Genomic DNA, 15,088 nt, shown 5'->3' with positions numbered 1-15,088 from the left:
CTGTTTTTCCAAATTTCCAAGTCCAGCCAAATACTGCTGAAGAGTGCACTGTGGGACCTTACAGAAAAGCATGCTAACTCCCTATTAAGCTTCCTTGTCATGTTCTATTCTCCATATTGCACTATTCAGTGAGTACCTCCAAGTGTGCCAGCAGTGGAACACTAATCCCTAAATCTCTTCTTGCTGAGATGGTTGCATTTTAATAGCATATTATGAGCGCGCTAATGTATAATTCACAGACTCTGTTGTGGGTCACCATGACAGAAACTGTAATTTTCCCTCCCTAACGTCTCTGTCATTTCTGCAACCTCAACGTTATACTGAAGAATTTTAACAGCATACAGTGCAAGTTTTATCAGCCTCACGAAGCTAGTATTTCAATTTTGGATTTATGTTTGTACACTGTAACAATAATTGATCAAAATAAATTATCAAAGGGGCCAACTTCTATAAATAAAATATCACAGGTGTACAGCCACACGCGCAAACAAAAGCAGCAGCAACGATAAATTTATTAACTCAATCGTTGTTTACTGGGGTTGTTTCATCAGGATTAAGAGGCTCAGATGACATTTCATTTACTTGAAAATGTTCTGTTGTTTATTGACAACACTCAGTGAAAGATAATGGAGCATCTGCACATGACAAATACAGCTAAATGCTAATGTGATCAACCATGTTGTTGTTGTGCTTTACCGTCTCACCACATCGGCTAATGATAATTGATTTAAAGGATGTGACATCTAACAACGAAGTTCAATGTTTCCAGCTGCTATCCCGCATTAGCTTTGTCAACAGTTAATTGTCTGCCAGCAAGAGGCGTCACTTACTCATCCTGTGATGGCAATGCAGAGAGAGAACATGTAAATATATATGTGCATACCTGTGCGTGTACATGCACCAGCATACAGTTTAACAAGATCCCAGCCTGCAGCTATGTGACTTGAGTGCATCACATGGCTCAGCATAGATTTATTTTTTGTGTCATGAACTCTGTGTGGTATATGTATAAACAATACGAACAAGCAACTTGTGGCTAATGACACCATCAACTTACAGACAAAACTATGGAGGACACGAGTTAGTGAGTCAGACACCTGCCTGTTAAAGAGCAACACACGAGAAGCAACACACGAAACAATTGCCACAGTAGTGGTCCCTCTCCAGCTGTGACAAAGGCCTCTTACCACAGCAAGAAACCTTTGAAATAGTTGCCAAATCTCTCCGAATAGCATCGCCCTGCAACAGATCATCTGGCTGTGCCCGGACTGAATCGGCATGGGGCTGCTTTAAATCTACACGTACCGACTCGTATCCAGGACGGGGGCAACTGCTTTGAGCACTAACATAAGAATCACATCACTTAGCTGAGGTGAGGCATGAACAAGTCGACACCGAGAAAAAGAAAACCTTCAAACTCAAATATAGTTATGTTTCCATGGCTATTCGGTTCTATTTATAGCCACATGAAAAGCAAGCAGGCACTAATTTTGTGTTTTTAGAAAAGGGATAGCAATGTGACCTTGATTATTCTACTCGGCAGGGTTCAGGAACATCGAGCAATTGTATGTGTCTGCCTGCATCAGTGATTCAAGGTGAATGTGTGGGAGTATTTTAAGATTTTTCCAGCTTCAGATCATTCATGGAGGCCAAAGACTTAACTACTACAGCTTCAGCCGTCTGTAATACCCGTATTTTAACCCTGATTAAGTGCATGTTACAAATTAGGGAAAGATGACTGAAATCAGATTTTGTCTACTTAGAACTTTTACACCCTTTTTGTGTCACTTCATCTGCATCTTGCAATCGAACCCAGTTGTTGCAAACAAAGGCATTTAATTTTTCTTTTTTAATTTGGATCAACATGCCATCGTTGGTCCATGCCTTAAAGGCACAGCCAATCTCTTAACCACCAGATTTCTGGCTGGCAAACCTGAGGCTCATCACCTAATCAACACCCTGCAGTATATATACACTAGCTCGCAGATTGTTCGTTCAATTGTTGTGGTAGAGAGGAGCCTTTCTCGTTTCCCAAACTCTTGCTCTGATCGCTAGTTTGCTAACCTGCTATCTTTGCGCCCTAGGTTTCCTGTGTGAGCCAGCCAAACCTGTGTCAACTCTGTCTGCTGATTGATTCGAAAGCTTGCCAACCCTGCCTGCCACTCTACACGTCTACAGTCTTTGCCAGTGTCAGCCACAGCTGAAAAAGCCTTTTAACTAGACTCTAGGATCATCTTTTTAGTCAGCCAATTCTTGATTCCCAAAACACTGAACATCACGTTAATCTGGTATTAAGTTATATACATCCAAAAAAAGGGGAATTTTAATTTTTTACCCTTAGTTTGACATGTGTCCTCCTTCTAAGCCACTTCTCACGGGGACCAGAGGGTGAGAAAGGAGCCGAGTCCAAGTTGTCTGCTTCCTTTGCCTTTATGCAGTCACATCGCATGAGCTGTTAATCAATACAAAAATATTTAAAATAAGAACAGGCATTTCCATAAGATAACACAGGTTTGTTTAACAGTAATGCCACTACTGTGATGGTGGCATTACTGTTAGCTGATATACTGACGAACAGTGCATCTAAAGCCTTAAAAGAGGTTCATCGTGTTTCTAATTCACAGTTTTGTAGAGAATTACTGCATATTGCTTGACTGAGGCTCTGCTTATCATTTTTGACCAGGTGGCCTAAACATCAAGAGAGAGTTTCCATAAAGACAGCAACAGAAAGTCTGACAAATGACTTTTCACACAACTTTTACATTCTGTTACAAATCGTAAATATTCTGCAGCACAAATGATGCTGTACGCCAAGGTTTATTAAATTCCTAATGACTTCAATAGAGCTTTGTTTACTTTGTGCATCTCTAAATCGTCTCCACTGTCTCACAAAGGCAACACACAGCAGATCGAGCCAACACGAAAAGATTTCTTTTCCCTATGGAAGCTCTGATTTCTAATCATCTGTTTTAAAAGAGTGCCAGTGTTTCTAGAAGTTTTTCATAAGAAATAATGTGATTAAAAAGATGTTTTTCAAATGTATTTACTGGCATAGTGTTCATTGGTGTCTGAGGAGTTACAGATTCTCCTTATCCTTGTTATCATAGGTTAAAGCTGAACTGCCCATAATATTTTTATGGGCAGTTCAGTGGGCAAAATGTGGCATAAACCTTGTCAAGGTTCATTGCTTAATTCCAGCTTTACTGCTAGAAATATATACTGCCAGCATGTTAAGACTCTCCTGACCAAATGATGGGTCCGTATGACTAATTAAAGTTGAGGATGGTAATATGGAAATGACTACAGCTGAGCCTAAGCTGAGAACATATTTGCAGACTTTTGAAATCCTAACCAAAGAGTTGGCAGCACACATACATTTTCAAACTTTTGTAGATTTCAGTCATACGCTTATTGAATTTATTTATAAAGCAGACTAAACCACAAAATCAGACATGTCCATATTTTTGTCATATCAAAGAGCAAGCTTGATAAAAGGGTTTCAGTTTGTCAGAGGCTCAGCTGTGATGGGTCAGATGAATCCTGAACAGCTTCACATAAGATCAAGCACGTCAAGTGTAACTTTGCCTTGTTTTGCACATCATGTGTGTGTGTGCATGTGTGTAAAAGAGTCCTTTAGAGAGTCCTATTTCATGATTTCATGCTGACAGCTGAAAAGTTAGGCAGCATCTACAACATATGCTGAACAGAGTTTCATGTCTGGACAAAAATGTGAAGTTTGACTGGTTGTGGTTGTTGTGGACTTTTGGAATCAGATCAAACTCAAATGGCTGAGTTCCTCACATGCCATCCATTCAATTACAGTGAAGCATGCTCCCATTTACAGTACAGCTGAACCTTTTTCTTCATCTCTGCTAGTCTGAGCGTGAACGATTCTCTGCGTTCTGAATTAGCCTTGTGATAGACAGGTGACCTCTCCAGGGTGCAGCCCTCCTCTTGGCCTGTTACAGCCGGGATAGTATTCAGGCGATCCACGTGACCCTGAATTGGATGAGTGGTTAAGAAAACGGATGGATGGACTATCTCCTAGTGTGACAAATAGGTCAAGTCATTGTATGCTCTTTGAATTACACATTGTATGAAATGTTTTACATTAATAAACTCTTTCTCTTTTGTCCTGTTATGTAGAGAACAGGACAGTTTATTGTTTTAAGCACACTGCATGAAATGCCAGTGCATGAGTCTAAAAACGCCACAGTTTATTCTTATAATGTTAAGATACACTGTTTCCAACTTGACACCTCTGCTCATTATCTCCATGTCCTACCTCCCACACCTTTATCGTTGTTTTTGTTGCTATATTGAACTGCTTTAGAGAGCTGAACTTGTTTTTGGTCTATCTCTCAGAAAGAGTCCAGTGGATGACGCTTTTAGATATTTAAATACAGTTAGGTAAAAAGAAAGTACAGCCTCTGTCATTTTACATATTATGATATAATACAACCACAATTCCAAAAAAGAGTCGCGAATAAAAACAGAATGCAATGATTTGAAAAGGAACTGGCAGCAATTTACCATCTAATTTCCTTTGGAAACAGTAAGTGTGTACATAGACAGAACGAGGATGGATAGGTGGATGTGTTTGTATTTTTAAAAAATGAGGGTGGTTCTTTATTTATATAGGCAATAGGCAATTTATATTTCATCATTTGCAGGGAATGAGTGAAAATAAGATTGAAAATATCATCAGAAGTTCAAAGAATCCAACGAAAACAAAAAGCATACCTCATCTAGTGATCATGTCCAGATCAAAGCTGTGATTAAGGGTATAAGTGAGCTGCAGGATTTAGTTAGTCTTCAATTTGAGCTGCAAAAACAGCCATTTTCGAGAACACTAGTTTATTAAATATGCTGTGGAGAAAACAATACTGTTATTAGTAAGGCTCTCTCACCTGCCGAAGAACAAAAGCTGCCACGTCAGTGGACTCCCAGTAGGAGGCGTGAAAAAGGTGAGGCAGAGCCACTGTTGGAAACGCAGTCAGCACATCAGGGCAGTACAGAGCATAGTCCAGCCTCTTGGAGCCCCACCAACTACTGGAAACTGAAACATAAACACACATCCTCATACTTAGATGGGGGAACTGAGGTCACTTTAAAAGCTGTGAAAGCTCATCAACTTGAATTAATCTCCAGAAGACAAATGGAAGACGACGGCGTGGCCTTTCTGTCTCTTTGTTTTCCTCCCACTCACTGTTAGCGATGGTGTTTCCAAGTTGGCCCATGGAGCAAATCGACATTTCACTTTCCACACTGGTCACACTGGCTCTACGCCCCCCCTCTTCTCCTCCTCCTTCAGTGTCGGTCTCAGAGGACTGCTGCGAAGTCGGCCCTCCGTAAGTTTGCTCACCTTCCAAAAACACATTTGGATGACTTTGGATACTGTCTGCTATAGAGGGAGGGGGGAAAGGGGAAATACAAGAACAAATGGAGAGGGAAGAAGAAAGGAAATGCTTTGATTACAACAATTGACTGGTCTGAATCTTTAAATCAATGCTGCTATTTGCCTAATAAGCCAGGTTCTCGCTGTGTATTGACTTGCTTTGCATTTTATAAAGCAAAACCAAAGACAAGCACTATGTATAAGTGTGATAACAGACGAAAAGCTTGTTCCACACTTTGTGGGTTTGAATCAATTTATTAGACTGTATTTGGCATTAGCTTTGGGAGCCAGAAAGCATCTTGCTCTTGGTTCCTGCGGACAAGTAGAATAATTTATCAGGTTGAGTTCCTTGTTTCCCCCAGCAAGGCTCTACACTGCATTTTCCTATTTGTTCTGTCTTAATACTGAAGATCCCAGAGACCTCGTTTCACTAGACATCCCAAACATAACAGTTTTCTCTCACAGACCCTAAAAGAAAAAGCATCATATGATTATTAATTCAGACAGCAGAGAGGCAAAGGCCTATCAGCTCTGTTCATTAGCACATTTATCTTAACAGCTATAAAAGATTCAGGACAAAAGGAGATTGACGCTGAATGTAACAGAGCTTCTACCTGAGAATATTCTCTGACAAGCTGAACAACAGCAGCAAAAGAAAAACAGCTAAAGGCTCATCTCTTTGTTTGAGAATGCTTCCTTGATGTTTTCTGCTTTGACCTATACTATAAAACTTTTTTATCTCTTGAGAGTACTGATTATCCTATTACCGAAGCCATTTTTTATGAAAGTAGAATGGCAACTACAAACCCACCATTACATCTCTATCTCTCTTTCTCTCCTGAGAGCAAATGCTAATCAGAACACATCGTGTCTGGGCTGGTCTTTGATCGGCGCTTCGGATACAGCATACCCTTCACAGTTTCTTCTATCAGTTTACTTCTACTTGTGCCAAACATAAACATTAACATTACAGATAAACATCTGTGGACATTGTGGATGCCTGCCTCTATTCAGTATCTTCAAATGGCCGTGATGTGTCAAAGTCATTATCCAGAATTTTCAGTTTGTTTCACAGCTTGTTATGCTCACGTTAGCCCTTTCTCTGCTGTTGGATGGCTATAAATATGCCAGCAGATGAAGTCCCATGTTGCCTGTTTGGTTTGAGAAGGATGAGCAACTGCAGCAGAATACAGATTAACTGCGGCTCTCAGAAACATGGGGGAGAATCAGCTGTGGTTAACGAATCCCCGCAGTCGAGGCAAAGAATAGTCCACATTCGGTCTGTTAGGAAGATGATGAAGAAATCTGACACATACTCTGTACTTATCAGTGCCGGGCATCTGATTGCCAAATTTTCTGTGTCACAGGTCTGTGTTATGTGAATATATGTGGGAAGAAAAGACATTTCTAGATGAGAAGGGAAAAATGTAACTGTTCAGTATTTTAGGGGTGTTTTAAATGAAGTCTACCAGTTTAAAATATAACTTCAATGTTGTGTTACATAAACACATTTGTGTGGTGATGAGCATGTGGGGTCCTGGATTTGTTTGAAAATGCAGTCTTTTAACAGATAACTACTCAAATCTTTGCAGTTCGCATTACTGGACATTGTTTTTACTTATGGCAATTTTTTTTTAAAGGATATGTACTGGGGATGACACAACGATTCAAAAACAGGATTGTTATCTAACACCCGATTCTATCTAGGACCACAACGAGTGGGATTTAATCTTTAGTTTGCTGTGGAGAGCAATCTTTCATTATCGGTCCCCAACTCAGTAAAAACTGCAAAACAAAAACGCCTAAATGTCACAGTCCTATGGTTCTGTTCTTTTGTTCTTTTTCTTGTGAACTCGTGTTTGAGTTTCATTGTTATTCCAGTTTTTGTATTTTGATTGCTGATTCGAGTTCTTTTTCAGTATCGCTCTTTGTTTTCGAGTCCCAGCTTTTGTTTATCATTTATACAGGGAGTGCAGAATTATTAGGCAAATGAGTATTTTGTCCACATCATCCTCTTCATGCATGTTGTCTTACTCCAAGCTGTATAGGGGCAGGGGCAGGGATAGCTCATTAGGTAGAGTGGTGGCCCCATGATCGGAAGGTCGGGGGTTCGACTCCACTGAACGGCTACCCTGAGGTACCCCTGAGCAAGGTACCGTCCCTACACACTGCTCCCCGGGCGCTGCATTGGTGGCTGCCCACTGCTTCACTGGGTGAATGGGTTAAATGCAGAGGAACTATTTCCCTATGGGGACTAACACACACACTTTATAGGCTCGAAAGCCTACTACCAATTATGCATATTAGGTGATGTGCATCTCTGTAATGAGAAGGGGTGTGGTCTAATGACATCAACACCCTATATCAGGTGTGCATAATTATTAGGCAACGTCCTTTCCTTCGGCAAAATGGGTCAAAAGAAGGACTTGACAGGCTCAGAAAAGTCAAAAATAGTGAGATATCTTGCAGAGGGATGCAGCAGTCTCAAAATTGCAAAGCTTCTGAAGCATGAGCATCGACCAATCAAGCGTTTCATTCAAAATAGTCAACAGGGTCGCAAGAAGCGTGTGGAAAAACCAAGGTGCAAAATAACTGCCCATGAACTGAGAAAAGTCAAGCGTGCAGCTGCCAAGATGCCACTTGCCACCAGTTTGGCCATATTTCAGAGCTGCAACATCACTGGAGTGCCCAAAAGCACAAGGTGTGCAATACTCAGAGACATGGCCAAGGTAAGAAAGGCTGAAAGACGACCACCACTGAACAAGACACACAAGCTGAAACGTCAAGACTGGGCCAAGAAATATCTCAAGACTGGTTTTTCTAAGGTTTTATGGACTGATGAAATGAGAGTGAGTCTTGATGGGCCAGATGGATGGGCCCGTGGCTGGATTGGTAAAGGGCAGAGAGCTCCAGTCCGACTCAGACGCCAGCAAGGTGGAGGTGGAGTACTGGTTTGGGCTGGTATCATCAAAGATGAGCTTGTGGGGCCTTTTCGGGTTGAGGATGGAGTCAAGCTCAACTCCCAGTCCTACTGCCAGTTTCTGGAAGACACCTTCTTCAAGCAGTGGTACAGGAAGAAGTCTGCATCCTTCAAGAAAAACACGATTTTCATGCAGGACAATGCTCCATCACACGCGTCCAAGTACTCCACAGCGTGGCTGGCAAGAAAGGGTATAAAAGAAGAAAAACTAATGACATGGCCTCCTTGTTCACCTGATCTGAACCCCATTGAGAACCTGTGGTCCATCATCAAATGTGAGATTTACAAGGAGGGAAAACAGTACACCTCTCTGAACAGTGTCTGGGAGGCTGTGGTTGCTGCTGCACGCAATGTTGATGGTGAACAGATCAAAACACTGACAGAATCCATGGATGGCAGGCTTTTGAGTGTCCTTGCAGAGAAAGGTGGCTATATTGGTCGCTGATTTGTTTTTGTTTTGTTTTTGAATGTCAGAAATGTATATTTGTGAATGTGGAGATGTTATATTGGTTTCACTGGTAAAAATAAGTAATTGAAATGGGTATATATTTGTTTTTTGTTAAGTTGCCTAATAATTATGCACAGTAATAGTCACCTGCACACACAGATATCCCCCTAAAATAGCTAAAACTAAAAACAAACTAAAAACTACTTCCAAAAACATTCAGCTTTGATATTAATGAGTTTTTTGGGTTCATTGAGAACATGGTTGTTGTTCAATAATAAAATTATTCCTCAAAAATACAACTTGCCTAATAATTCTGCACTCCCTATATAGGTTTTATTCCCGTCTTCAGTTCATCTTATTCCAACTAGAGTTTCATTTTTTATCGATTTTTGTTGTTATTTTATGGTAGAGCCTATGAAGTTAAATGAATTGCAAAATGTGAGCGCTTGTAGAATAAATGTGAGAACCTGTAGGGAAAAAAAACACACATATTTACTAGGGGTGCAACGATACACAAAATTCACGGTTCGGTTCGGTTCGGTTCGATACTTTGGTGTCACGGTTCGATATTTTTTCGATACAAAAAAAATGTTCATGCCTTTTTAATTTGTTATTTATTAAAATTATAAATATATATTTTAACTCAAAAGTACAGTTTTTAAATGTAATGTTGCTGAAACAAAAGTAATTAAAAAATAAATATATCTCAGGGCTCGCAAAATGTCAAAATCCCCGGTAGCCCTTCGGGCAGGGACTCTTCAGTTTTTGGTAGCCCAAAATAAATTTAAGTAGCCCGAATAAAAAAGAGAGCAATTTTTTGATTGATGTTTTGTTTCCTTTACAATATTATACATTAAAGTAGAATATTGTAAAGGAAACAAAACATTAATCAAAAAATTGTTGAAAAACAAATTACAACATTGTATAAAAATTACAATCATCAACTCAAATACTTGGTTCTAATTGAACAGAAATTTCTATGAACTTGTAAGAACTGTGTAGGACATGAATCAGTCTGTGTCAGATCCTGAATTTGAAATTTCCACTGAAGTCACGGGTAAGAGGCAAGTGGAACCAAGATCTAGGCCATTTATTTTTTGAAGTTTGCAAAGACTGCTAAATTTTGCCAGTGGTAGTTCACTCTTTGCAACATAGTACGCTGTTCTAAACCGATTTTTCAGGTTTATTTTTAGTATCCATCCATCCATCCATCCATCCATCCAATTGGTGTTTGTTCTGGGAAAGATATTGCAGACTGAGCAATAATGCATTTCTTGCATTTCTCATGGGTTCTAATGGGGGCCTTTCTTAAAATTACTGGTCCCAGTAACAAAGGCGCTTGTCGACTCAGAAATCGAGAGAAAACCAACAACACACCAAGCAGAACATTATGTTATTTACACGGGTGCACATAAGTGGTCCGCATGTGCGCATTCGCTGTCAAAATAAAAGACGCGCACCAGATCAGAAGTTGCAACGCGCGTTTGCGTCCATATAAAAAGCACTGTTTTTGTCCGCTAGAGTGGGATTTTCACGGCACATTCCGCACCACATCTCTGTACGTTCATCATTTGTTTGAAGCCAGCTCACCTCCTGCAACTACTTTTCCTTGCTTCTTTTGTGGTTCGGACTCCTTCTGACATTTTTTTGGAGGTGGAGGAACACCAAAGTAACTGCTTAAAGGAGCTTCTTCGACATCTTTAAGAGTTCTAAACAACTTTCTGTCCTCCTCCAGAAAATGTTATGTATGCAAACACGCGTTGCAACTTCATATCTTGTGCGCGTTTTTTGGGGGGGGGGGGGGGTTTTGACAGCGAATGCGCACCTGCGGACCACTTATGTGCAGCCCTGGTTATATAGCTCATCATATTGCAGCCGCAGAAATTCTTTTGTCCATGAAACCATAAAGCTGCACTTTCTTTTTGCCTTATAGTCTGATTTGTCATAACTTTTCCGTTTTGTGGTAAGCTTTTCTTTGGCTGTCACTTCTTCACCCTGACCTGTCTTATTTGGCTCAGCAGAACTAAAGTATATATCCTGCTGCTTTTACACACACACACATAACGGTCAGCGATTCTCTGCGCGATCAACCTCTCATATGTTTAAGCTTGCTGCGGGAGATTTCACTTGTCATGTTTGCATAGTAAGCTAACGATTGATAAGACGATGTCAGAGGAATTGGTGCACAAATTATCATCACTCACCAATCAGTGCTGTCGCTCTCTATACACAGTTCCCGTGATTGCAAAGTGAAAGCAAAAAACAAGCGCAAATTCAATTTCAATATGTCACATATTGACAGTGGCTCACCGATGCCAATGACATAATTACCCAGCTACATTTCCGAAAGAATGCAAAAGCATTGACATATATTTTTCCTTCCTACAATAGTCCGATGGGCAGGGCAGAGATAGATTTTGGTAGCCCAACTGGAAAAATCGCTAGCCCCGGGACGTCAGGCTAGCGATTTTGCAAGCCCTGTATCTGATTGAGGAATCAGTCATCTTTGGAAAAGAGAGTTTATTACAGAGAAATGGCTCTTTCCAAAATAAAAGCTATATTATACGCTTCTTCTGGGCTATATTCTCAGCAGCATATTAAACATATCAGGTCCCCATAAGGAGAATCATGTGCTAACGGCTGTCTAAATGACTCGGGTAAAGTTTGTAGCATGCATGCTTGTTGTTTTTGTCTGCTTCCACTTGTCTTTGCTCTAGGATGATGTCGGCGTAAATGTGCAGTCATATTTGTTGTATTCCCACTAGTGCTGTCAGCGTCTCGCTTTCCAAAATAAAAGCTATACTATACGCTTCTTCTGGGCTATATTCTCAGCAGCATATTGTAGCGGGTCAGGGCTGTTCGGGGTTCGGTTTGTACAGTTATGTTTTGTTTATGTTGCCATAGTGACGGGTGACGCCCTCTCACTGCGACGGTTTGTCCTTCCGGGGTCAGAGGGCGCCCTGTGTGTTGTTGTTGTTGCTGTGCGGTTGCCGCGCTGAGCAGTTAGCTTGCGGCAGTGTTCTTCTGCAGATGTCAATAAACGGCTGTGCTCCCTGGCTTGCTCACGGGAAGCAAGACCAAACGATACCTCCGTCACCTCCTTGTCTGAGCTCGCCACATTGGTGTCAGAAGTGGGATGATGGTGGCACCCCATGTTCTGACCCGAGTGACTTTTCCCCCACCGGTCGTGCCCGGCCGGTGCGCCAAAAGAAGGCACCTTCACATTTGCAGGACTTTGTGTGGGGTACTGGGGTCGTAGGGGACGACTGACCCCTTAGGTGGGGGCTATGTAGCGGGTCAGGGCTGTTCGGGGTTCTGTTTGTACAGTTATGTTTTGTTTATGTTGCCATAGTGACGGGTGACGCCCTCTCGCTGCGACGGTGTGTCCTTCCGGGGTCAGAAGGCGCCCTGTGTGTTGTTGTTGTTGCTGCTGTGCTGTTGCCGCGCTGAGCAGTTAGCTAGCGGCAGTGTTCTTCTGCAGATGTCAATAAACGGCTGTGCTCCCTGGCAAGCTCACGGGAAGCAAGACCAAACGATACCTCCATCTCCTCCTTGTCTGAGCTCGCCACATTGGTGTCAGAAGTGGGATGATGGTGGCACCCCATGTGCTGACCCGAGTGACTTTTCCCCCGCCGGTCGTGACCGGCCGGTGCGCCAAAAGAAGGCACCTGGACATTTGCAGGACTTTGTGTGGGGTACTGGGGTCGTAGGGGACGACTGACCCCTTAGGTGGGGGCTATGTAGCGGGTCAGGGCTGTTCGGGGTTCTGTTTGTACAGTTATGTTTTGTTTATGTTGCCATAGTGACGGGTGACGCCCTCTCGCTGCGACGGTGTGTCCTTCCGGGGTCAGAAGGCGCCCTGTGTGTTGTTGTTGTTGCTGTGCGGTTGCCGCGCTGAGCAGTTAGCTAGCGGCAGTGTTCTTCTGCAGATGTCAATAAACGGCTGTGCTCCCTGGCTTGCTCACGGGAAGCAAGACCAAACGACACCTCCGTCTCCTCCTTGTCTGAGCTCGCCACATTGGTGTCAGAAGTGGGATGATGGTGGCACCCCATGTTCTGACCCGAGTGACTTTTCCCCCGCCGGTCGTGACCGGCCGGTGCGCCAAAAGAAGGCACCTGGACATTTGCAGGACTTTGTGTGGGGTACTGGGGTCGTAGGGGACGACTGACCCCTTAGGTGGGGGCTATGTAGCAGGTCAGGGCTGTTCGGGGTTCGGTTTGTACAGTTATGTTTTGTTTATGTTGCCATAGTGACGGGTGACGCCCTCTCGCTGCAACGGTGTGTCCTTCCGGGGTCAGAGGGCGCCCTGTGTGTTGTTGTTGCTGTGCGGTTGCCGCGCTGAGCAGTTAGCTAGCGGCAGCGTTCTTCTGCAGATGTCAATAAACGGCTGTGCTCCCTGGCTACCTCACAGGAAGCAAGACCAAACGACACCTCCGTCTCCTCCTTGCCTGAGCTCGCCACAATATTAAACATATCAGGTCCCCATAAGGAGAATCATGTGCTAACGGCTGTCTAAATGACTCGGGTAAAGTTTGTAGCATGCATGCTTGTTGTTTTTGTCTGCTTCCACTTGTCTTTGCACTAGGATGATGTCGGCGTAAATGTGCAGTCATATTTGTTGTGTTCCCACTAGTGCTGTCAGCGTTAATCTCATTGAAATGACGTTAACGCCACAACACGGCAAATCTCCGTTAACGAGCTACCCCTGATCGCCCTGTGCGTGGGGCTAGACGGCCAACACGTTAACGAGCTAACTGCGCTAACACACTAGTTCCCTCCCATGTAATTGAGCATTGCGTGGCACATCCAACATTGGCTGTATCCCAATTCAGGGTCTGCAGCCTTAAAGTACGCAGCCTCAACGATCCTCAAGGGCCGCGTACTCAAAGACCGCTAAGGCTGGAAGTGCGAGGCTTGTGTAATGGGACGGTCTAGCCTCCGTTGCGGTGATACTGTTGTTTGTCAATAAAGTTTTTTTTAAAAAGCCTCCATTGCGCTGCCCAGGTTGCCTAGCAACCATGATACTAACCACTGGAAACGTGTCATAGCTTTGTTTGACAGAAATGAAGGAAAAAATCTTTTGTTCATCTGACTCTGGCGTCATTTTCTGAAACATGCGCATTCACCAAACCACCAAAGATGCGTGCTGAGGAAGAAGAGGGTCATAAAAGTCTGCTAGAGTTGCCAGGAAAAATGGAGATGGAAGGGGACATACATTTTCCAGCTTTTCTTCCCCCCTGCTTATATGCATGTCTTTGTGTGCCTAAGTTAAAGCAATAAGAGCAAACAGAGGTTTGATTAAATTACCAGTATTTACATAGAAGGAATTTTAAATAAGTGTGAAGAATGAGTGGTAAAAGAAAGGATGAACAGAGGACTTTGCAAGTGAGGGAGGATGATCCTTAGAAAGTCGTTGTCACAAAAAGACATGAAAAGAGACTTTCAACCCACTCAGCCATTGCAGCGCTCTCAGCCTCCATACTGAACATCTGATTAACAAATACATTTATGGTGAGCTAAATTATACTGCCGTCAACCTTTTACATTAAAACGCCATTAGCTGTGCCATTAATACTGATAAGGATTATTATAATTCCTTTTGCATTTGCTGTTTGGATGATCATATTTCCCATTGGGCTGTTGCTGGAAATCAATAACAAGAGGGCCCATTCTCTGTATATTAGCAGCATTCATCATAATAAAAGCTCTACTGTTGGCGGATGTAGATGTCAAAGTCATACCCACAGGAGCCTGATTTGATTGGCTCTCCATGCCTTCATAACAACTAATTACCATATTACAGAGCAGGAAATGGGTAATGTGAGCGCCCCTGTAACTTCTGTGCGCCTGCACCTGTCTATGGTTTTTGATTTAACACACATCGCAATTTGAGAGCTTCCAAGTCTGATCAACAGAACAAGGATGCAGACCTATAATTAAAACCCAATGTAGCTGCAAGCCAGTGCTGTCTGTGTGCTTTTTACACTTCATCACCTTTATCAGCACTTCTGGCTCTAAGAGGTGTCAAGCATCTCCATTTGTGACCAGCTGGATGCAATTACATTTTTTTTAAATAAAAGGAAAAAAAGACCTCAGGGGTTCAAGCATGTGTCAGATATTTCCTTTACATAGGTCTCATTGAAGAATCAGCCATGAGTCCATGTTTAAACAACAAATGATTCAAGGATCTAATGACTGCTTCAATGACTGCTCCAGGATTAGATACAGTAGTTTAGCTAATTAGATTCATTTCAAACAAAG

The 15,088-nt window shown here is 42.4% G+C and overlaps 1 protein-coding gene across 3 annotated transcripts in view; it reads right to left on the bottom strand.

Annotated features, from left to right (window-relative positions):
- Window positions 1–15,088, bottom strand: part of pitpnm3 (PITPNM family member 3) — a 111,514-nt gene that overhangs the window by 9,193 nt on the left and 87,233 nt on the right. For 2 of the 3 annotated variants that reach the window (XM_026191489.2, XM_026191491.2), the window contains exons 11-13: window positions 5,210–5,404; window positions 4,911–5,059; window positions 2,336–2,452 (exon numbers count right to left, since the gene is read on the bottom strand). In XM_026191489.2, the coding sequence (XP_026047274.1) occupies window positions 2,336–2,452; window positions 4,911–5,059; window positions 5,210–5,404 (461 nt within the window). The remainder of the gene's footprint in view (window positions 1–2,335; window positions 2,453–4,910; window positions 5,060–5,209; window positions 5,405–15,088) is intronic. The other variant, XM_026191492.2, reaches the window with a different exon arrangement.

This window comes from Astatotilapia calliptera, chromosome 14 (genome assembly GCF_964374335.1).
Source record: "Astatotilapia calliptera chromosome 14, fAstCal68.1, whole genome shotgun sequence".
NCBI lineage: Eukaryota > Metazoa > Chordata > Actinopteri > Cichliformes > Cichlidae > Astatotilapia > Astatotilapia calliptera.
This window is presented reverse-complemented; position numbering and strand designations above follow the sequence as displayed.